Source organism: Amphiprion ocellaris, chromosome 11, assembly GCF_022539595.1.
Source record: "Amphiprion ocellaris isolate individual 3 ecotype Okinawa chromosome 11, ASM2253959v1, whole genome shotgun sequence".
Lineage (NCBI taxonomy): Eukaryota > Metazoa > Chordata > Actinopteri > Pomacentridae > Amphiprion > Amphiprion ocellaris.
In genome coordinates, this window is record NC_072776.1 from 20,797,705 (window position 1) to 20,819,748 (window position 22,044).

Sequence of the window (22,044 nt, forward strand, 5' to 3'; positions counted from 1 at the left end):
CTTGGTCCTGATGCAAGAAAACCTGAAATTATATGACTCTCTCAATCTTGACTGGAATCACGATCTGTTACAAAACACTTTTTTTCCCCCAAATATCCAACAAACACCCCTTGAAGGAGCGCCGTCTCTCTGGGGGAGCATTTCCCTGTCAGGCTGGTTTTCCGCTTCATTTCGATAAAGAGTTTCTCTCCTATGTGGCACAGAATCTGTCATCCTACATCCTGTGCTTCAGAGATGCTACGCTGGTACAGAGGTGGATTTCTGAAACTACCACATCCCCCAAACTGCTGAAGCTCCCTTCCAGTGTGCAGCATAGAATTGAGCTGGCAGAGGACACATCTCTAAAATCAAAGCAGATTGTCAGTTCACATACTTTGCATATTGTCAGCTTTCACTGACAAGTTCCCCGTCTGGTTAAATATGCTGAGATCTGAGTAAGCCATTCATCACTGAAGGAGTTGGAGTAAATGGGACAGCCAGAGTGCTGAGAATGTGCTTGACCTGCTCTCCTTGGTTTAAAGCACTCACAGTTGTTGAAAAATAAGCTCAGTTAGCAGCTCACTGTACAATTCCCTTGCTAGTTAAAACAGAAAAATCTGTCTGTTTGCCTCAAGAGAAGGAATCATTTTTTTTCATCTTTTGATTCAGAAAGGTAATAAAATTTTCTGCATCTTCAGTCATTTTTGTTTGATGGCACTACGAAGCTACCTGCATCAGTTTCTTGCTTTAATGTCAAGGGTTTTCTTTCAGGCTTCCTTGAACTAAATCTGAGATTAAATGAGATTTGGCTGAGCTGTAACTACTAATGACAACAGTTTGGTCATGCTCTTCATATTTTATAGCCATTTTAGGGTGATTTTTATTCACAGTTAAAAACATGCACTTTTCGGCCACAATTTGATTCAAATAAAGACCATTTAGACCCTTATGTCGGGAAATAAATGGCTTTAAAGACTGAAAGTTCAAATTATTGATATATCTGCTGATTATTTTCCTATTTAACAGATTCATTATGTAGTTAATATAATGAAAAAGACTCATTATATTTTTCTCAGAGCCAAAGATGACATTGTGAGATTGTTTTGTCAGGCTAAGAGTGCGAGACCATAAAACATTCAGTCTACAATAATTGAAAACTTTGAAAAAGTGTAAATCTTAACAGTCGAGAAGCTAGAAACTGTTTGGCAAGTTTGGGATCTGTGATTATAAAATGACAGAGAAGATTAATTGATTTACGAAGTTGTTAATTGCTGTTTGTTTTTGATTTACTTCAATTCATTTCTGTTTAATTCAGTTCCATTTTCGTTTATATTTCGCCAATCCACAACATATGTCATCCCAAGGTGCTTTGCACAGTAAGGTGAAGAATTATACAGAGAAAGCCAACAAATCCAAAGTTATCTTCCAACAAGCACTTGGCAGCAGTGGGAAGAAAACACTCCCTTTTACCAGCAACAAGGGTCAGGGAGGACAGCCTTCAGCCTTGGCTGCTTGGGGTGAAGTTGAAGGGGAGAGAGAAAAAGGATAGCAGGAAGAAAACAGACAATGAAAAAGAAAACGTTGAGTACGATGAATGCTGTTGCAAACTGTACCCACAGATTAGAAACATGTAGAGGACAAAACACAAACTGCGACAGACAAAACACAAAGTTAGTGACGTCCAATGGTGGCATATAAGTGTAAGGAGAAAGGAAGAACGGAGCGGAAGAGCTTAGTGCATCATGGGACGTTCTTTAGCAGTCTGAGCCCACAGCAGCGTAACTAAGCAATGGTTCATGGTCACCTGAGCCAGCAGTAACCATAAGCTTTATCAAAAAGGAGAGTTTTAAGCCTACTCTTAAAAGTTGTAGTAGTTTCAGAACTGATACTGATTAATAAAGAGATGGATAACTGATATTTGAAATCAATACACATTGCAAATTTTGGTGTCAAACTAAAGAATATCACAATTACCAACACAAAACTTTGTTAAAATGCCTTTGTTTCTTGATGTGTGAACAACACATTGATCACAGAGTGATGACGACAGATGGAAGCAGCTGCATCAGAGCCAAAGTAGTCCTTTTTGAATGAATTTATTTTATTGGGAATTTGTTTAAAAAACAATGACCCTTATTGCAGATGCTCTATTTTGCAGGTTCATAATTTACTACATTATTGCTAGGAGGTTTCTAAAAATGTATATAAATATTTTTCTTAGGTATTTGTTTTGTTTCTTTAATTTTCCCTTAAAGAGCACTTTCATTTGGAGTAAAACTTGTATAAAATCTAAGGAAAGTAAAAGAATAAATCAGACATCTCCCCTTCGACGTGAGCCCAGCTGTTAACTCGCTACAGCCCTGCTTTATCTTTCACTGCCGTATTGTGTCTGCTGCTGGATGTCACTGATGTTGATCCTGCAACTGCATCAAAATGATGATTAATGTACCAGTTAATTGACAAAAAAATGGCAACTGTTATTTAAAATTTATGAAGCATGTCATATATGAAGATTTGTTGCTTTTCTTTGTCACATGAAAATAATCTGAATATGTTGAATTTTAGAGTGTTGGCTAAATTAAACAAGCTATTTCAATACATCTTGGGAAGCTGTCAGAAATTATAAGAAGCATTGTTCACTATTGTCTGACATTCATTGATAAAATATGCTATTTGAAAATAGTAATTAGCAGATTATGGAATGAAAGTAATCAGTGGTCTGAGTTCTGAGCGGCACTGAAGATGCACGTATGTATTGAGAAACCTGCCAATACCACCAGCTTCTACATTCCACAACAAAGCAAAGCGATCTGCCTTGCAGTCTTATGTTGTTATGTTGTCATCAACTAAGACTTGTCAGTTCGGTTGGCATTTTCATGTTTTGAATTTAATTAGCTTTATGTTCTGACGAGGTGACAACAGAGGCTGCAGTCAGCTTCTGCTTCCATGTTCCGCCGCTTCTTTGTTCTGAGACGTCTTCATGCATTTGACTGTTACACATATCCGAATAATCCATTTTGGGCACAGTTTCAAAGTTTTATTGACCCGTAGGCTACAGGAGACAAGACAGTGTTGAGAGGTGAATTTCAGAGCTGCTGGGAATCAGTGTTCTATTGTCAACAATCATATCACATCCCCAAATGTCTTAAATTAGACACAACACAGATCCTGCCCTTTCTAAAGTTGTTTCAAAAACGCCCAAGAACCTTTCGGTTAGGAGGGGTGAGCGCCGCATAGAAAGTGAGGTGGAACTCAGCTCTTCATTGTGTCATCTCAATGAACTTTTCAGACCTGCCACAAGGTTGAAACCTGTGTGTGTGTGTGTGTGTGCATTTGAAACTGTGAATCCTCACTGTGGGGAATGAGAGGCAGGGGTGGTTCGTTTTCAGCTGCATGCACCAGTTGATGGATGAGCCTCCGAGCTTGGTTTGCCTTGTGAAACCTCCCCAGTCGCCGCCCAGAATGCACTGGTCAGGAACAAGTGCTACTTCCTTCTATTCTGGGCATCTGTCAGCAACACTCCCAGACAAGACCACAAATGTGCAGAGTACATTTGTCATACCGGTGCAGAATGCTGACACTTTGGTATAAAGCATCAATCTGTTTTCCGGCTGTAATGATGAGTAACAGTTGGATGTTGTTGCTCCCGTCTTACCACATTTAGAAATGTGGAAAGGAGCTGAAGGCTAGATGCTGGTGTTTCCAGTAAACATTCCAGCATTAGTACGTTAGATTTTTGAAGGGTCTTTTAATTTTTTACTGTTTTAAATTACAGCTCGACATCGACAAACTGTCATGGTAACAACTAATTGCTAAAATCATTGAATGCCCTAAATGCCCAAAGTGTTTCTTGTGTAGAGCCAACAGTAACATGCAAGACAAACTAAACTTCTTACAGAATCACCCCACATTATTACAGGCACAACAGTCTATAATTCACACTCCAAACTTTGAGAGGCATTAGCACAGACAAGCCAGAGGAAGCTTCACACAGATTTGATTGTGTCGTGGAAACAATCCATATCTGTCGGAGACATTGTTATTTTGTTTTTCCAACCTTTAAGGGTCTGACACCAGTGTTTATGAAGTCTGATATTGGAACAGGCTCCTCACATTAAGCTCAGGAGGCAATGAAGCAGTGTGTGTGACTGGAACGATTACTACTGCTGCTGCCACATGGAAAGCACGATGTTCAGGCTCAAAGGTTAATGGCTCCATCTGTTGGAGAACGGCAAAAGTGCTGCTCTAGTGTGTGTGTGTGTGTGTGTGTGTGTGTGTGTGTGTGTGTGTGTGTGTGTGTGTGTGTGTGTGTTTGCATGAAATCCTCAGGTGTAAAAGACATTCACTCCTGTACCTTAGTGCAAGTGCAGTGCACCACCAGAGCTTACATACACGGATATATAGTGTAATCTATATTCATTTGATTTTGAGCCAAAAAAACCCAAGATATTAGTGACTCAAATGTGGCTGTGATCATATTTTTAATTTTAAAAGTTAAGTCTCAAAAAAGTATTGTCCTGGCAAAAAGAACAAAAGCTCCTCTCCTACAGTTTGTGAGCAAAGTACTATTCCACAGTTCAGTCCTAGTTGTCCTATTTAAGAAATAATTGTTTATCCAATGAAAAAGTACTTCTAAATAACCATTATTTCCTTCCTCTTTTCATTGCCTTTTTGTGCAATTTTAGGTGTACCTGTGTTACTGCCATATCATAAATGTCAACTTTCTTCTCTTCCTAGTTCCTTGGAAACACAGAGGTTGATGCTCCAAAAGGCACAGAAGTTGTAAAGGATGCAGTCAGGAAGCTAAAGGTAAAGTCGGTCGTGAAAATAAGCTGTCGCCTAAAGGAAAGGAGAGTGTTCTTGAGTGACCAGATTGGATAGAAGGCTCAGTGCAGGGGCGGTGGGAGTGAGTGACAAATGCTCCCCTCCCTCATCTGTTACCAGCAAGGTGCCCTTGGAGTTTTTCAGCTCCCAAGTGTGGCTGCCTACAACTGCTGGATAAGCACAGCAGTTTGCTCAGTCAGCCTTCCCCTGCTAGATGTAAAATTCAGTCAAAAGGTATACTCATCTGTCATGGAAATGTTTGTTTCTGAAACTGAAATCCTTAAACCATAATATTTATTTTGAAATACCTGCAAGCTGTTCATCACGGAAGGACAAGTATTTTATACAATACAATGCCAGAGTGCAGTGATCCATGATAAAGCAAAATCCACTGTTAGAGCCACTCCCAGTCATGTAAGCATCTGTGATATAATAGGTGCTAGTAGTAACTAATCCTCAGAGGATTATCATTGTATTGTCTATTAGCTCATTGGTTTTCGTTTGTTTCATTTTTGGCCACAAATCATATTCAACTTTGTTCCCTGTTCTGAGTTTTTGATTAACCCACTGTGTACCTGTCCAGCAATAAAGGTCACACACACTTAGCTAGTTATTGTAGTCGATCATTTAGCTGCTTAACAGCAAGATATAGGAGTGTTGGAGACCAACATGCAGTGAATATTAGACTTGGATTTATTAGGTGGCCAGAAACACAGTGTACAAGTGAATGCTAATGTTTATCAATATCTGCTAAATGTGTTTGTAGGCAATTGTTTGCTGCTTCAAAGCACGATTGGACAAAAATCAAATGAATACAGCTTTAACCTTGCTTTTAACCTGCATTAATTGATCCTTTGCCACTTGGTGGATCACTACAGGCTGTACACACAATAGTGATGCTATCACATTATTCATTTGATATGGCTAACATGTTATATAACTGCTTCTAAACTACAACCTCTTTTCTACAGCTAAATGTTCCACTAAAACTTACCGCCACTCAGTGCTTAGCAGATAGCTAATCATGAGTTACTTCAGAGCTTGCAACGCAACAAGCAACCCTTTCTCATTATGCAGACCAATTTCATCCGCTTTTGATATAAACATGTTGATTAGAGTAACTTAAACATTGCATCCTAATAAAACCAACTTATGGTGGACGTACTACAATTCGGTCTTGCATGTTTTGCAAGTTCTGGACTACAGACTTAATATTCCATTATATTACCAACAGTCAACACTGGTTCTGTTTAATTAGGGCACTGCTTCTCTCACCTAAGTAGTCTTAGTTGCTAAACTTAAGGAAAATACTTTGTTGGTCATTTTCAAAAGCACTGACAGATTGATTTGTTATTCAGGGTTTGGAGTTGGTTTAGGCCACATTTTCATTAAACCTGCCCAGTGAGTGACATTTAGCCTGGATTACTTTCAGGTCACATAGTCCTCAACATTAGTGACATTTAACCAAACCTTGAAGCATGGGAACAGCCACAACCCAGGCAACTCTCCTTTCTCCCAGCTCCTTGGTAATGTGGCTGTGCTCGCTGCCTGCTGGCCTCCCCTCTGTCTTCTGCTGCCAAGAGCTGGATCTGTGAGGCCACTTGTAGGGGAGGCTTGTTTTCTCAAACCCACACCTATATAGTTACATTACATTTGATCTTGAAAGCCTGTTTCGACCAAGGCTCCATGGTTACTCTCCTAGATACACTGGAAAAAAAAGACATGCTTAGCTATGCTTCCATAGATCATGTGAAGCAAAGAAATATGTCCATTGGTTTAGGTTAAAAACTAAGTCTTCTATCAGTTCGGTATAAACATTACACACAGTTGTTCTCCCTATGAGTGGAGTGGAGCATTTAGCAGCTGAAGAGCAAGATATTTTTCTTAGGTAATTGGAAACCAAAACAGAGCTAATAGTTTAATAAATTTTGGACCTACAGAAACATGACTATAAATTAATTCTGTGTACTAAATGAGGAAATTGATCCGTAACGCTTACCAAGTTTTTACTTTAGTTGTCCTGAAATATGTCATTTGCATGTGTTACTTGCTCTCCCAAAATATTGATACTTTAATAAGGTGGACTGAGCTGACTTCTGTCTTTAATTTCTCCATTTGGCAGTTTCAGAGACATATCAAGAAGTCAGAAGGACAGAAGATCCCCAAAGTGGAACTGCAGATCTCCATTTATGGTGTGAAGATACTAGACCCCAAGACAAAAGTGAGTCCAAAGATTAGATTTTTGTTTCTGTATATGAGCATTAATCCTTTGAAGTTATACTGACAACAAACAACATGTAGAGAAAGAAGGGATACGTCCTAAACACTCACAGAAACACTAAATAATAAATGCATTACGTTTGTTTTCCAGGATGTGCAGCATAACTGTCAGCTACACAGGATATCCTTCTGTGCAGATGACAAGACTGATAAAAGGATATTTACTTTTATCTGCAAAGACTCGGAGTCCAACAAACACCTCTGCTATGTGTTCGACAGTGAAAAATGTGTAAGAGACTTCTGCTTTGATAGTTTGCTTGTTTTACCTTTAAACAGAAATGTATTCGATAGTTGAAACATTATGTAGATTAGCACTTTGAAGTCTTGCATGCAACTTTGAATAATCAGTTCAAGCGTGAAAAATCACTGCTGGTATTTAGATATTTAACAAAGTCTTTTTCTTTCATGCTTCAGGCAGAAGAGATAACTCTTACGATCGGTCAGGCCTTTGACTTGGCCTACAAGAAGTTCTTGGAGTCTGGAGGCAAAGATGTGGAAACAAGGAAACAGATTGGAAGCCTACAGAAAAGAGTATGTCCCACATTTAACCGGTTCAGGTTGTTTGCTCTCACGTAGAGTTTTACTAGAATACTGACACATTGATGTTTCTGTTAATTAATGCACAGCTTGTTTTAAATCATTCAATATGGACAATTAAGCTGTGTTGTTAAGAAGTGTCAGTAATGAATATTAATGACAGAAAACTCCTTTGTAACAGATCCATGCTGTAATTGAATTGTTGCTCAGCCTTTTTGAACACAGAGCCGTCCCATCAGTTTTGTTTAAATGCTGATTGATTAAGACATGTTTAACAGTTTGACTAAGTGAGTGACAGGGTGTGCTTGCCAAACACCAGCCTGACATATTTTTCAAGCTTACTTTGGAGTCATTCTGAGATGGTGGTGAGGAAAACTTCTATTTGGTATTTCTGGCTATATGAAGAAACTCAAAGTCACGCTCCAGTCATTGATAAATCCCCATATTTAGAACTTTTACCTTTAAAATAGCACGTCTCTGTCTTAAAATGGTTTAGATGAAACTCTATAATGTGTCCCTGCCTTTCTCTTCATTCTCCTCTCTGCCAATCACTGTAGCTGGAGCAACACAGCTCACCAAGGACTCTTCTCAAACATTGTAAAACTGCTCTACGCTACTTGTTTCAACTGGAAATCTATTCTGAAGAAAAGGAATGATACGCCCTGCAAGCTGACAGGATTAGTTCCTTTGGTTTGTTATGCACTACTGATCAAAAGTTTTAGAATACCCCAATTTTTCCAGTTTTTAATAGGAAATGATGCATGTTAATGTATCATTGTGTTCTAAATGACAGCATAGAACAAATAAATAAAGTTAAAAAAAAAAGCTATTTAGAAACCAAAATGTGATCCAAATTTTTGACTCATCAAAGTAGCCATTTTGACAGATATAACAGCTGAACACACTCGTGGCATTCTTTCCACAATGGAAATCAAATATTCTTCAGAAAGTTCTTCCCACCTCTGTCGCAGAAGTTCCCATAAATGTGTGACACTTTGTAGGTTGCTTTGCTTTCACTCTTCTGTCCAGTTCATCCCAAACCAGCTCCATGGGGTTTAAGTCTGGAGACTGTGCTGCCACTGCATGTTTTCAAGCTTACATGTTGCTCTTTTTTCCTCATGTAGTTCTGGCATATAGCTTGGACTTATGTTTTGGGTCATTATCTTGCTGTAAGATGAACCTCTGACCAACTAGGAACATACCAGAGGGTACTGCATGGTGCTGCAGAATGCTGTGGTAGTCGTTTTGGTTCAGGGTTCCTCTCACTCTGTTCAAGTCACCAACCCTGGATCCAGCAAAACAGCCCCAGAACATCATGCTTCCTCCTCCATGTTATACAGTTGATGTCACACACTGAGGAACCATCCTTTCTTCTGCTCGACGGCGTACAAAAATCCTATGTGATGAGCCAAAGATTTCAAATTTTGATTCATCAGTCCATAATACCTTGTTCTAGTCTTCAGTAGTCCATTGGTGGTGTTTCATTGTCCAGTCAAGCCTCTTTTTGTCATTCTGACATCTCAGGAATGGCTTTCTTGCTGCAACTTGATCTGTCAAACCTGCAACTTCAAGTCTTCTCTTCACAGTTGAAACTGAGACTTCTTACTACGACCACTGTTAAATTGTGCTTGAAGCTGTTGTCCTGTGAGCTCCTATCACCAAGCTGTTGACTCTAGGAAATTTGTCTTCTGATTCTGTTGTGGCTTTGGATCTTCCAGACCTCTTCCTATCAGAGTTTCCCCCAGTTTCTGAGCCTTTTGATGATGAAGAAAACTGTACTCACTGACATCTTGACTTTCTTTGCAATTTCTCTGTAGGAAAGACCTACATTTTTAAGTGTTATGATGATCTTTCTCTCTTCAATTGTTATTTGCCTTTGCCTCTCAATTTTTATAGCAACACACTATTTTCTGCAGTACAATACTGTTCAAATAATGCTCTGGAGGGTATGGTGCCATGGTGTGTTCCAACACTACTTTTATGCAGACAGAGGGGGTTGGAAGTAATCAGGAAAAGTTGGGACACCTGTAGAATTTGGTAGCGCCAACTTGGACTTGAACTACTTGAATTTCAATAAAAAAACTGGAAAAAGTTGGTCACACTAAAACTTTTGGCTGGTCATGTATGTGAAACTTTGGAACTCTGAATCCATGTTTTTGAGACTGCCATCAGCACACTGCAGCTTTGACGTGGAAACGCTCAGCCATGCCATTCCAGCATATAAACAGTCAATAAATAACACAGTGATATGTTAATAAGGTAGAAAACTTGAATTTACAAAATAAATTAAATGGTATGGTAAACTTGGCATTTAATGAAAATGTATGCAAACAGACACAACCTAAAGTAATACTTGAAATTGTAAATAGTAGTTCACCCCACTTCAGCCCCATTGTAAAGGTCATGTACTAGCTTTGTCCAGCACTTTCATCCACATTAAAAGTTCATCATCATCCCTTGGCTGCATTAAGAGTGCTGTGAACATACGAGGTCAATATGGATGAATATGCTAATAGTGATGAAGACTGTGTGATACAACTAAAGGTCCAGATAAAGCTCATGTGGAGCTTGGCTCGTTCCTGCAGATTATTTTGACTCAGTGCCCCACCGTCTCTCTGTTTTGATGCATGGCCCAAAATAGTCCTCCAGGAAATGCACTGTTTCCTCCTGTTTGATTAATGCTTATTGAAAACAACCCAACTGTTTCAGGAAATTACTTTTTTAAGCTATTTGTTTGCTGTTTTAAAGGTGTCCTTCCTCAGTAGAAATCAGTGGGTTGTACACTGAGATCCACATACAGGGTTGAGAAGTTATAAAGAATCTCTTTCATAAAAATAGATTTAGGATCATATATATTATATTATTATCATTAATTATAGAATATATTTTTCAGCAATTTCATTATTTATTTCTATTAAGCAAGATTTTATTTGCAGTTTGATTCTATATCATAAGTACAGCCATAAAATAATTATGGTAACATGAAAGTACTGTGGCAAATCACATTTATTTACACAGCAAATTTTTAAACAACGTGATTCGAATGAAGTGCTGAACATTTTTTAAGCCAACAACAAATATGTGCAAAAAAACAAACATAGTACAGGATAAAAACTTGGAAAATCAATAAATACAAAATAACAAATAACATTTAACATCAAATTCTAAAATAAGGGTTATTTTGGTATTTTAAATCACAAATACAAACACATTTGGGCCACTTAAAGCAGCAGAAAGTCACTGAAAGCTTTTATGCCAATGAAGGAGGAACATTTGATTGAAGGAGGAATATTATTCGAAAGGTTGGGATCTGCCGCAACACAGGTAGGATTCCCTTTACCCACAGGCCTCGATCATGGAACAGTTAAATTGTAAGATCTTGGGTTTTTTTTGTGTGTTTTTGCAGATTCAAGAATTGGAAACGGAAAACTCTGAGCTAAAGAAGCAACTTCAAGAGCTTGAAGAACAGCTGATGATAGCTCATGTGCCACCAGTAAGGACAAACTGCACTGACATATACCCCTCCATTAAAAGACTAAGATTGATTGATTGTTTTGTCTGCTTTAACAACAGCCTCTGTGGATAAAGTGATGGTATTAGGCTAAAATATAGGATACCTGTAATACAAGTAGAGAAACATCAGTAAAAATCAGTGACTGGCTTAAATTATTGGCTATAACATCTACCTAAAGTGAGCCAACACCAGCAAAAGCTACTGTCTGATCAGACTTGGTATAACTGTAGCATCAGAGTGTATTGATCTGAGCAAAGGTGTGTTTTATGCTGATGAATTTTAAATTCACAGACTAAGACTGTGTGGTGATGCAGAGCCTGCAGACAAACTAAAACTGCTTACTAATGTAACATACTGCCTAATAATTTGATTCAAATGTTCTGAATCAGCCAAAAGTGCACAACTTTAACCACCTTTTAATGATAAAAGTTGACTAAATTTAAGCTCGAAGTATTTTTAAGGACAGCTGGGATTGCTGATATTGCTTCTGTGATTAAATGCACAGCCTCAGGTTTGGAATGACAAGGCGTATCTGGAGGCAGGCAGTGGGAGTCTAAGCTGTGTGCGAAGCAAAGCAATTACACACCTGATTGGTCTGATGAGGAATGTGATACACTCACCATCTAATTGGGGCAAATGCCAGCACTTGTGACAGCCTCCCGCGAATGCAATTACCCACACCTCTCCTACTCTACCACGCTGAGTAATATTGTCCCTCTCTGGTCATTTTCTGTCTGCCATCTTTTCTCAGCCGCTGCACATAAACACATCTAATGAAGCGTACATGCTGCAGAGGCCCTCCTCTCTCTTCTGGTGTCACAGCATCAAGTCGCTCTCCTGTCTGGAAATCTCCTCTGTCACTCTCACTCCTATGAGCTCGCCGGAGTCCAACCTTTCCACTGGGCTACTAACTCCTCCACCTGCCAAACCTGCTCTCCTTCCTGCTAAACCTACCGAGGGATGCAGCATCCCGCGGCCTCGCGTAAACATCTTACCTTTTCTCTGCTTTGCTACTGTCCCTGAAGCTGTATTACCTCCTGCCTTTGTCTTTATTTTGCTTGCTCTGCTTCTTTTCCCACTTTGGTGTCATTTGTGTATGCTACCATTCAAAAAGTTTGGGGTCACCCAGACAATTTCATGTTCTTCATGAAAACTCACACTTTTATTCATGTGCTAACATAATTGCATAAGGGTTTTCTAATCATCAATTAGCCTTTCAACACCATTAGCTAACACAATGTAGCATTAGAACACAGGAGTGATGGTTGCTGGAAATGTTCCTCCGTACCTCTATGTAGATATTCCGTTAAAAATCAGCTGTTTCCAGCTAAAATAGTCATTTACCACATTAACAATGTCTAGACTGTATTTCTGATTAATTTAATGTTATCTTCATTAGGGAAGTAATGATGCATCGCAAGACGGTTAAAAATCGATACAAATGTGTGACGATTCAAATCGGCCGAGAAAAAGAATGAATCGCAATACCATTTTTAAACAGCGGAGGGCGTAATCTACTTTTGAGTTCACTTGATGGACGTCGTACGTCACTGTCAGGTAGTCAGACGGAACAAGAGACATGGCGGATTTTTAAAAACAAGGTGCGGCAGCATTTTGGCTTCCCTGTGTCAAAAAATTTAAAAGGGCGAGATTCTGTTTATTTGTATTATTCATTCAATTATTTTGGTGTGGGATTTGTTTTGAAAATCCTGTTTTTTATTTATTTTTTGTTGTTTAAGATAAAATATAATTTCAGTTGCGTTTTTAAGTAGAGGACATGCATGTTGAATTGCACAGCCTACCCTACCTCAGAGAAATAAAAAGAGATTCTCTTTATTTTGTTAAAGATAAAATATAATGGAGTTTTTATATATCAAAATATGTATGTCTTTTTTTAAATATGCATTCATTGCATAGTTTGTATTTTGTTACACCCTACCTCACAAATGTGTTTATTCAGTCATAATTCATCTGCAAGCACATTCTGTTAGAGAAAATCTTGAGAAAATCGTATCGTTAATCTAGTATCGGAAATCGTATTGAATCGTGAGTTGAGTGTATCATTACATCCCTAATCTTCATTGAAAAAATATGCTTTTCTTTCAAAAATAAGGACATTTCTAAGTGACCCCAAACTTTTCAGCAGTAGTGTATGTGTGAACGTACAGATGTCTGGCTGCGATTTGAACATTTCCACCACTTTGTATCCAGGCGGGGAGCATCTCCATGAAACCACAGTCCACAGATATTTTTGACATGGTTCCCTTCTCCCCTGTGACACCGCTGGTGCCCACACTGGCCAGCAATGGCTGCCCACCACCTCCACCGACCACATTGCCACCAGATATAAGTGAGTGAATAACTGCAATGCTTTCTAATTGTAATATTTGCAGATGTTTCTTAGTTCTGCTGCTTTATTAAATAATTCTTCCAAAGCATTGAGAAATTGCAGCTGTTAAAAACTCACTTGGTAAAATGTTTGTAGCACAATGCAAAGAAGACTAGTATACTGTCATGCTGGAGAACTATTTTCCTCTCTCAGGCAGTGCAATGTTTATCTGCTGTCTGTGTTTGTAGGGAAAGACTTGTTTGGTGCTGAGCCATTTGATCCGTTCACCTGCGGGGCAGCTGACTTCCCTCCAGATATTCAGTCAAAGCTGGATGAGATGCAGGTGAGCTCCTGTCTGTGTCTGATTCCTTCACAGAGTTTCAGGGAGGTTGGCAAGACTGTGAAACTCAGGTCTCCTGTCGGTTCTGTTGTCACTTCTTTGAAGATTAAAGGTACTCTCTTGTTTGCATGAACAAAGGCTCTTTGGATACCTCATCTGAGCCTAACAACAAACTGTCTCCAGTACATTGTTTATTTAAATTAAAAATGTTTCAGTAGATCGGGTTTGTCGTAGGGCTTCACAGCTATCATATATGAGGGATTATTTAGTTCTTTAAGTCTGTCTGAGTAGAAAGACTTTTAAAAAAATCCTCAGGTGACTCAGTGATGGATGAGACTCATTTCTTTATTTAGATTTTTCAGGTAAGTGAAACCACTAATGAGTTCATTAAAAAAGCACACTCATCAAAGGCCTTTTGTGTCTCACCCAGCTCTGTTTTCATGCTCCTTGAAGCACTTCAGTGAAGTGAAAATGTCTTAATATGACAATGGAGCATTTTCATGTAACTGTATTTGTGGTCTGGTGGAGCAATAAATGAACAGCTCAGTTCTGCATTGTACTCATTTAAAAAACGATTACTGTGTCTCATCAGAAATAACAGAAGCTCCCAGTGTCTGGTTGTATGAATAAAGACTGAGACGCAGTGGCTCAGGGGTTCTCAGACTGTGGGGTAGGACTCAAAGTAGGGCAGCCACAATAATGGGAACTTGTATTAGTTTAATTCTCGAGGTCAGACAAACGATTAGTAATGCTTTTACACAAACAAGCCATCAGTTTATGTCACGACTTACTTGGACACTGATAATTTAAGAAGTCAGATTTTAACACCTGATATGCGTCAGTCAAAGTTGAAATAAAGTAAGTTTGACAAATCCACCTGTATTGCTCTCAGGTTTAGTTTAGCTTCATGTCTTCTGGTCATGCAGGGATTCATTTGCGAAGCAGAAACTCCTTGTAGGAAGAATGGAGTTCCTTACTAAAGACCAGTGGATATAGAATTTTCATTTTCTGTCAAACCAGAGTAATACAACATCTGTGGAGAGTTTGAACCATTCTCTTTCAAAGCTCAGTGATTGAAGTTAGACATCAGCGCAACATTTATTCAACTCACAAGACTTTGTGTCCTTTAATCGTCCAAAGTAGAAATAATTTAAAAAACAACACTTTTAAAATTATTATACTTGAAATGTCTAAATCAGACACATTTAATGTATTGAAAAACATCAGGTGATTTCTGATATTACAGTGCACAAATGTTCCAATATTGCCAATGGTTGAGAATAACAGAGAAGCTTTATAGTGATGTCAGGAATGTGCTCGTGTTGAAAGATGAAAGGTTTTCGAACCTGCAGACTGAGTTGGCATTCAAGACGATTATTAGCAGTACAGTTAACAGTATGTGCAAAGCAGTCAGTGGTGTAAACTGGGAAAAAATACCAGGGTTTGGCATTACAGCATGACTAGAAAAGAATCCCTTCTGGAACTGAAATTCAGCTGCAACATTTCTGATTCTGTTTGCAAAACAACTAACTGTTGAACTTTATCAGGGTGTTGCCAGTAGGAGGCAGTGTTGCTCTGATGAACTTCTTTTCATCTTCCTTTCTTTAATTACTAACAGGCGAATGTCTCTCTTTTCCTTTCCCACTGGCAGCGACAGAGATGGTTGGTACTCTTTGCTCTCTGTTTGTGCTGTGACTGTGGATGTATTTTTGTCTTGCACAATTTGAATGTTGCTGCACAAAATCCACCGAGGAAGTTAGAACTTAGAAGTTTGTTTGTCATCTCAGCTCTGTGCTTGTAATTGAACAATAAGAGATTTTGTGGCTTTTTAACTAATGCGACTGAACGCACTTCTTACACTCTGAAATGTTCATTTTGCACATGAACAATGCTGGCATTGTGCAGTTTTATGTCACATTACTACTGCCAAGGAACGCGACGGAGTAATGTGACGTGTGCCGTACGTTTGTCTGTCTGTCTGTCTGTCTGTTCGCAACATTAGTCAAAAACAGACTAACAGATTTGGATGAAATTTTCAGGGAAGGTCAGAAATGACACACGGACTAAGCCATTAGATTTTGCCAGTGATGCAACTTCTAGTCTAGATCCACAGATTTGTTAAAAATTTCTGCGAGATAGTGGCACGGCGTCACTGTAACTATGACAACAAGTGAACACTATGTCAGCTGCCTGCTGACTATCACATGATTGTGATCCTACTACAAATCGACCACTGTGGACTTATCGGGACTTATCCATCCGAAATGATACAAGGAACAATTGATTAAATTGTGGGGGTGTTTTCGAGTCCCATCAATTCCCCCTGCCTGCTACATGTTTAGGTCACGTGGTTCGGTATCCATACATAACGTACACATGCATAACACACTCCCGTGCTCAGCGCAAGGTCATTTTGTTTGTGGATACATCTATGTTAAATGGCCACAGTCTATGTTGCCATGATTTCTGATCATCAATAACTAATAAACAAATGCTGCATTTCTAAAAATAAAAAAATGCTGCATTTCTGACAGTGCCATATGGGGGAATGTGGACAGCCTTGGCGGAGTACTGCGCTCTCTGAGTGCTTTTCAAGTTGCTTGTAATTCGGTTTTGGCATTGGGACCGATATCCAAATATATACTATGAAAGATCACATTAAAACAATTACAATTTGGCCTCATTTGCAAAATAAAAATGAATTTCTTTCATCTGCTTTCACCTGTGCTTCTCCCATCAAGATGCATGGCTTGGCGTCTTTTTGATCTTGTATTCAGCGCATGACCCAGCATGACACAACAGCCGTGTTCTTTAGCTTCTCATTTCATTTTAACCTCAGGGGGTTGGAGAGTTTTCCAGCTGACTAACCGACCAGCTGATCTAAGCGTCACTCAGGCTCTTTTTATCAATGAAACCAGGACATGTGATCTCACTCAGACCACGCCAGCCTCAACATCACAGCTGTCATGTGGCTTATCTTCCAGGAGGGGTTCAAAATGGGACTAACCTTAGAGGGCACCGTCTTCTCTCTGGACCCGCTAGACAGCCGCTGCTGATGCCAAGAAGAGTACTCTTCAAGGCGTACTTTTAACTCGTTTGTATGAAGAAGTGCCAAAATCCACTCCACGGTTGAGTCAAGATGTCACAGTTTTCATCTTGAGGTTTATATGCATTTGCATTTAGATTGGTTTTCGATATTTCAAGGTAAACTCAGATCCATTATAGAAAATAACTATTTTTGTAAAAAAGAGAAAAAAAAACATTTATGGAGGGCGTAGTTTTGACTACATCTGGTTGCACAAGTAATGAGGGATGTAAATAGTTGAATATGTCCAATGGTACACTCTGTGGCAGAATTTTCATGTGTGTATTGCACCATTTGAATTCTGTATTGTTGACACATTCCTGTTTGTATGCCAAACACAAACTGGCAAAAAAGAAAAAAAAAGAAATCTCTATCATTAACACAAACTTCCAGCTTGCCCGTAACATCACATTTTATTTTACTCCACATTAATTCACACATTATGTAATTAATTAAATAGTCCAGCCTAATATTTTTTTACTTTTCTGCCTTTTTTTTCTTTTATTTTTGCTCAGATTTTTTTGCATTTCACAATTTTGAGTTGCCATTCCAGTATTTGCTTTTCTTTTGTTTTTTTTGTTTTGTTTTGTTTTGTTTTTTGCATGGACATCATTTTACTGTCGTCCTGTTCTTCTTCCATGCAGTACTATTCTCATTATTTTACTTTTGGTTGCATTGACTTTGCTGTTACACTTATTAAAGAAAATCTTACTGCAAAAACTGCTGGTCATTGATTGTCATTTTATTTTACTCATGTATGACATTATTTATCTGCCGCTCTGTGTTTGCAATATTTTGTCCTTAACTCAAAGACTTGTGAGACATAACAATATGAAATCCTTTTCTACAATGACTTTTTTTTTGTTTGTGTTTTTTGATGTGGATTTCAATCAAATTTAGAACAGACCAATACCTGGGATTATGACAAAGTTAATTGCATTCACAAAAGGAAAATAATATGTCAGGCAGTACTACAAGAAATAGGAAGTACTTTGTTGCCATGGATACAGATAGTTACACTGTATTCTGCAATATGGGCCCAGATATTAGTCTGTATTCACTGACATTTTTGGAAAATTAGCTGTTAAGAGTTCCTTTTCAGTGGAATGAGGTTCAGGTTCCTGTGAGCCGAGCCACTTGCTGCATGTCATCCACCTGATCTTTCCTCTACATTTTATGTCAGTCACCGCTGTCGCAATAAATGCTTGAAAAAAGCAAACATAATTAAAGAAAACTTTTTTTTTTTTTTTTTGCTCTGCATGTTAAGGAAGAAATACTGGAAATGCAGTGATTCTTAAGCAGGTTCTGAATCATTTCCAGCCCCATGACAATTCTCATAGTTAGGACTTTTCAACAGTTTGAGGTCACTTGAAATGCCCTTATTTTGAAAGAAAAGCAGTTTTTTTTTCAGTGAAGATAACATTAAAGTAATCAGAAATACAGTCTAGACACTGTTACTGTGTCTGCTCTGTTGCTGTCCTAATTTTTCAGCTACAGCTGCGCTCTGACATTACTCGTGACTTTCATCTGTTCCTAGACCAAAGATTTCACATCCTCTCCAGGCTGAAATGATTGTGCCGTGGTGCAAACCGTTTCAAGGACCAAATGAGCTCTTCTCAAACAAAAACAGGCAGAGAGAAGTGTTTTCAATATTTATTTTTCAAAGGATGAAATGCATCTGCTTCCAGTGTCTCTTCATCCTCCTCTTCCTCCTCTTCTCTGCCTTTGGCGCGTAAGCAGGCAGTGAAGCCTAGTAAAATTGTACAAATCTAGAATAAATATACTCAAATTTGAACCAAGTGGTTACAATAGAATCACTGAAGGCACCGACATGAATATTTAAAACACACTGCACTTACATGAGGAACAGCTGTGTAACTGTGAACATTACTAACTAAACATGAGTTTGTGTGCAAAATAATTGACCAACTTCCAGGACCTGACTATACCTGAATTAATATGACAAGAGCTTGGGGGGATTAACAAGCATTTTGTTTAATTTGTTGCATAGCAAGAAATACAAAGCAAACAGGCATTCACAGCCATCTTGTTCTATAAAACTGATTATAGAAGAAAGGATTTCAAGAGCATATAAGTCCAGGATACTGCAAAGGGGGAACTGACATGCATAAAAATATTCTGCGCTACCTTTTACTGTACCATACTGATGTTGAAGAAAGAAAAAAAAGTTACAAAATCACCACAGACCACTCAAACGACACCTCATTCATCTCTCCATCGTGGACAGAAAGATCTTTATTGGCATCCCCAAACCCTGCCCTGTACCACGCAGCCGTGACAAGCGCACAGGGATCACACTACGTACAAAACAGCACCTGTGAAAAAGAAGATTTGCATGTAGCGTCGTCGCTTTCTCAGTTTTTGTCGGTGACGAGGTAGCTAACACTGAGCAATCGACGGTCCCAGCGCGTCTCTGCTGTTCTGCGAGGTCGGTACAGAGTTTAGAAATGACCACATACAGACATCGGTTCATCAACACTGTCTTGAGAAAAGAAATACCTGCACCGGTGAACGCATCAGCGGCCGATTCCTCAATAGCACCACATTGATGTTTTATATTCAAATATTTAAGATTTAAAAAAAAAAAAAATAAATTAAAAAGAATAGACAAATCTGTAAAAATGACTAGTGGCGGGACATTTAATCAGTGGAATTGTTCTGGGCTTATGAACAGTAGTTATAAGTAATATTTTAAAGCTTTTATATTCTTTGGTAACATTTTGTGAAATAACATTAAAGGAAAAGATCTTTGGAGCTCAAAATGCATGAAGCTTAAAGTGAAACATACACAAGACGACAAAGGAATGATTCTGATTTTTACCAAATGTTTTTTTTTTTTTATATGTAAATTCCAAACATTCATACTAACTTACAAATCTTCGGTGTCTTAAACTGCGTTGAAAGGCACAATAAATATCTTGCCATAGGGCCCGAATAGTCCTCAGTACTCGTATGTACAACGTGGCTGATCGCGTCAGCTGTCAGTTCAACAGTCTCAGGATTCTCCTCCGCACATCCCTGCTGACGACTTTACAAGAAGCACACGGGCCCGATTTCAACGCCGAACCCTTGATCTGAGCCACCAATGTCCACAGGGGCGATATCCACAATGGGAAGTCTTGCTGTTTTCTGTGTCCTGTACTCAAACACTGTCTTGCCCCAGTTGCCATTTGCTTGCTGTGAAAGAGAGACAAGTGGAGGGTCAGGGATATGTTTGTTCTCTTTATATGAAGTAGTTTGACCACCAGTAGTTCACTGTGTCCAGATGAGACACAAAGACTGAGCTCATCTGGACACTGAATTTAGAAATGAGTTTTCTTTCTCATAGGAACTTTGAACAATCGGCATTGGTTTTCTGTACCATTCAAAAGTTGGGAGGTCACTTAGAAATGTCATTATTTTTGAAAGAAAAGCGTTTTGTTTTTTTTTGTTAAATGGAGAGAATATTAAATGCATCAGAAATACAGTCTAGACATTGTTAATGTGATAAATGACTAATCTAGCTGGATTTTTAATGGAATATCTCCATAGAGGTACAGAGGAACATTTCCAGCAACCATCACTCCTGTGTTCTAATGCTACATTGTGTTAGCTAATGGTGTTGAAAGGCTAACTGATGATTAGAAAACCCTTGTGCAATTATGTTAGCACATGAATAAAAGTGTGAGTTTTCATGAAAAACATGAAATTATCTGGGTGACTCCAAACTTTTGAACGGTAAACAAAAATAAAACTATTAAATAATAATCAAAAAAAATGTTCCCTCATTACCATAAACACACACTTTCACTGTTGTTTTATTGTGAGTTGATCACACGTAATGGAGGCAAATCTGCTGCACCACATTTTCAAAAGCATTTGAATTCCTGGCACTAATTTATTTATTTATTCCATTTTATTTGCATTTTATTTGTGAAGGGTTTGACAGTGGCGTGGTGTTTAGCACCATCGCCTTGCAGCTAGAAGATCACCAGTTCACATCCTGGTCTGGGATCTTTCTGTGTGGAGTTTTCTCTGGGTATTCCAGCTTCCTCCCGCAGTCCAAAAACATGCTGAGGTTAATAGGTGTGAATGTGATTGTTTGTTTCTATGTGTAGCCCTGTGATAAACTGGTGACCAGGGTGTCCTCAGTCAGCTGGGATAGACAGCCAGCCCACAACCCTCCCCATGGCCCTGATGAGGAATAAACAGTGTATAGATAATGGATGGATGAATTTATGGACCTGAATGATTTTGTGCTTCCAAATTCACCTCTTCAAAATCCCAGTGACTCAAATTCAGAATGAAGCTCGTAGGAAACCAAGGAGAAACACTCAGTTCTGTCAGTAATGCCATTTGTTTTTGTAAGATTTGCTCCAGTGTGTAGAACTTAGTGGCATCTGGCAGGGAGGTTGCAGGTTGAAACCAGCTGAATATTGCCTTGCCAATGTTGTAGAAGAATCTAGGGTGGCCATTGTTCAACATAAGGATGTGAAAGGTTTTGGTTTGTCCCTTGTTCAACATAAGGATGTGAAGGGTTTTGGTTTGTCCCTTGTTCAACATAAGGATGTGAAAGGTTTTGGTTTGTCCATTGTTCCACATAAGGATGTGAAAGGTTTTGGTTTGTCCATTGTTCAACACAAGGATGTGAAGGGTTTTGGTTTGTCCCTTGTTCAACATAAGGATGTGAAGGGTTTTGGTTTGTCCCTTGTTCAACATAAGGATGTGAAGGGTTTTGGTTTGTCCCTTGTTCAACATAAGGATGTGAAGGGTTTTGGTTTGTCCCTTGTTCAACATAAGGATGTGAAGGGTTTTGGTTTGTCCCTTGTTCAACATAAGGATGTGAAGGGTTTTGGTTTGTCCCTTGTTCAACATAAGGATGTGAAGGGTTTTGGTTTGTCCATTGTTCAACATAAGGATGTGAAGGGTTTTGGTTTGTCCCTTGTTCAACATAAGGATGTGAAGGGTTTTGGTTTGTCCATTGTTCAACATAAGGATGTGAAGGGTTTTGGTTTGTCCATTGTGCAACATGGTGGGCTCCTTGGATAGGGATCTGCTCCCTATGTGGACATGAGGAGCTGCTCAAAGAACTGGTACTGTTTTTAACTCCACCACCACGGCAAAGGAAATATCAGTCACCTGCTAAATGTTGCACT

The 22,044-nt window shown here is 38.8% G+C and overlaps 2 protein-coding genes across 9 annotated transcripts in view; one reads left to right on the top strand and one right to left on the bottom strand.

The window, feature by feature from the left end:
• The window catches only part of gulp1a (GULP PTB domain containing engulfment adaptor 1a), a 79,232-nt gene extending 59,729 nt beyond the window's left edge, over nt 1–19,503 (top strand). For 5 of the 8 annotated variants that reach the window (XM_023274520.3, XM_023274521.3, XM_035950101.2 and 2 more), the window contains 9 exons: nt 4,717–4,788; nt 6,926–7,024; nt 7,175–7,312; nt 7,498–7,614; nt 11,027–11,113; nt 11,886–12,116; nt 13,346–13,484; nt 13,712–13,806; nt 16,788–19,503. In XM_023274520.3, coding sequence (XP_023130288.2) covers nt 4,717–4,788; nt 6,926–7,024; nt 7,175–7,312; nt 7,498–7,614; nt 11,027–11,113; nt 11,886–12,116; nt 13,346–13,484; nt 13,712–13,806; nt 16,788–16,859 — 1,050 coding nt within the window. In that variant the 3' untranslated portion in view covers nt 16,860–19,503. Of the gene's footprint in view, nt 1–4,716; nt 4,789–6,925; nt 7,025–7,174; nt 7,313–7,497; nt 7,615–11,026; nt 11,114–11,885; nt 12,117–13,345; nt 13,485–13,711; nt 13,807–15,454; nt 15,466–16,787 lie in introns of all 8 variants that reach the window. The other 3 variants (XM_035950102.2, XM_035950104.2, XM_035950103.2) reach the window with 3 other exon arrangements.
• The window catches only part of col5a2a (collagen, type V, alpha 2a), a 54,802-nt gene continuing 51,872 nt past the window's right edge, over nt 19,115–22,044 (bottom strand). Inside the window, exon 54 of the mRNA XM_023274518.3 lies at nt 19,115–20,086. Coding sequence (XP_023130286.2) covers nt 19,940–20,086 — 147 coding nt within the window. The 3' untranslated portion in view covers nt 19,115–19,939. The remainder of the gene's footprint in view (nt 20,087–22,044) is intronic.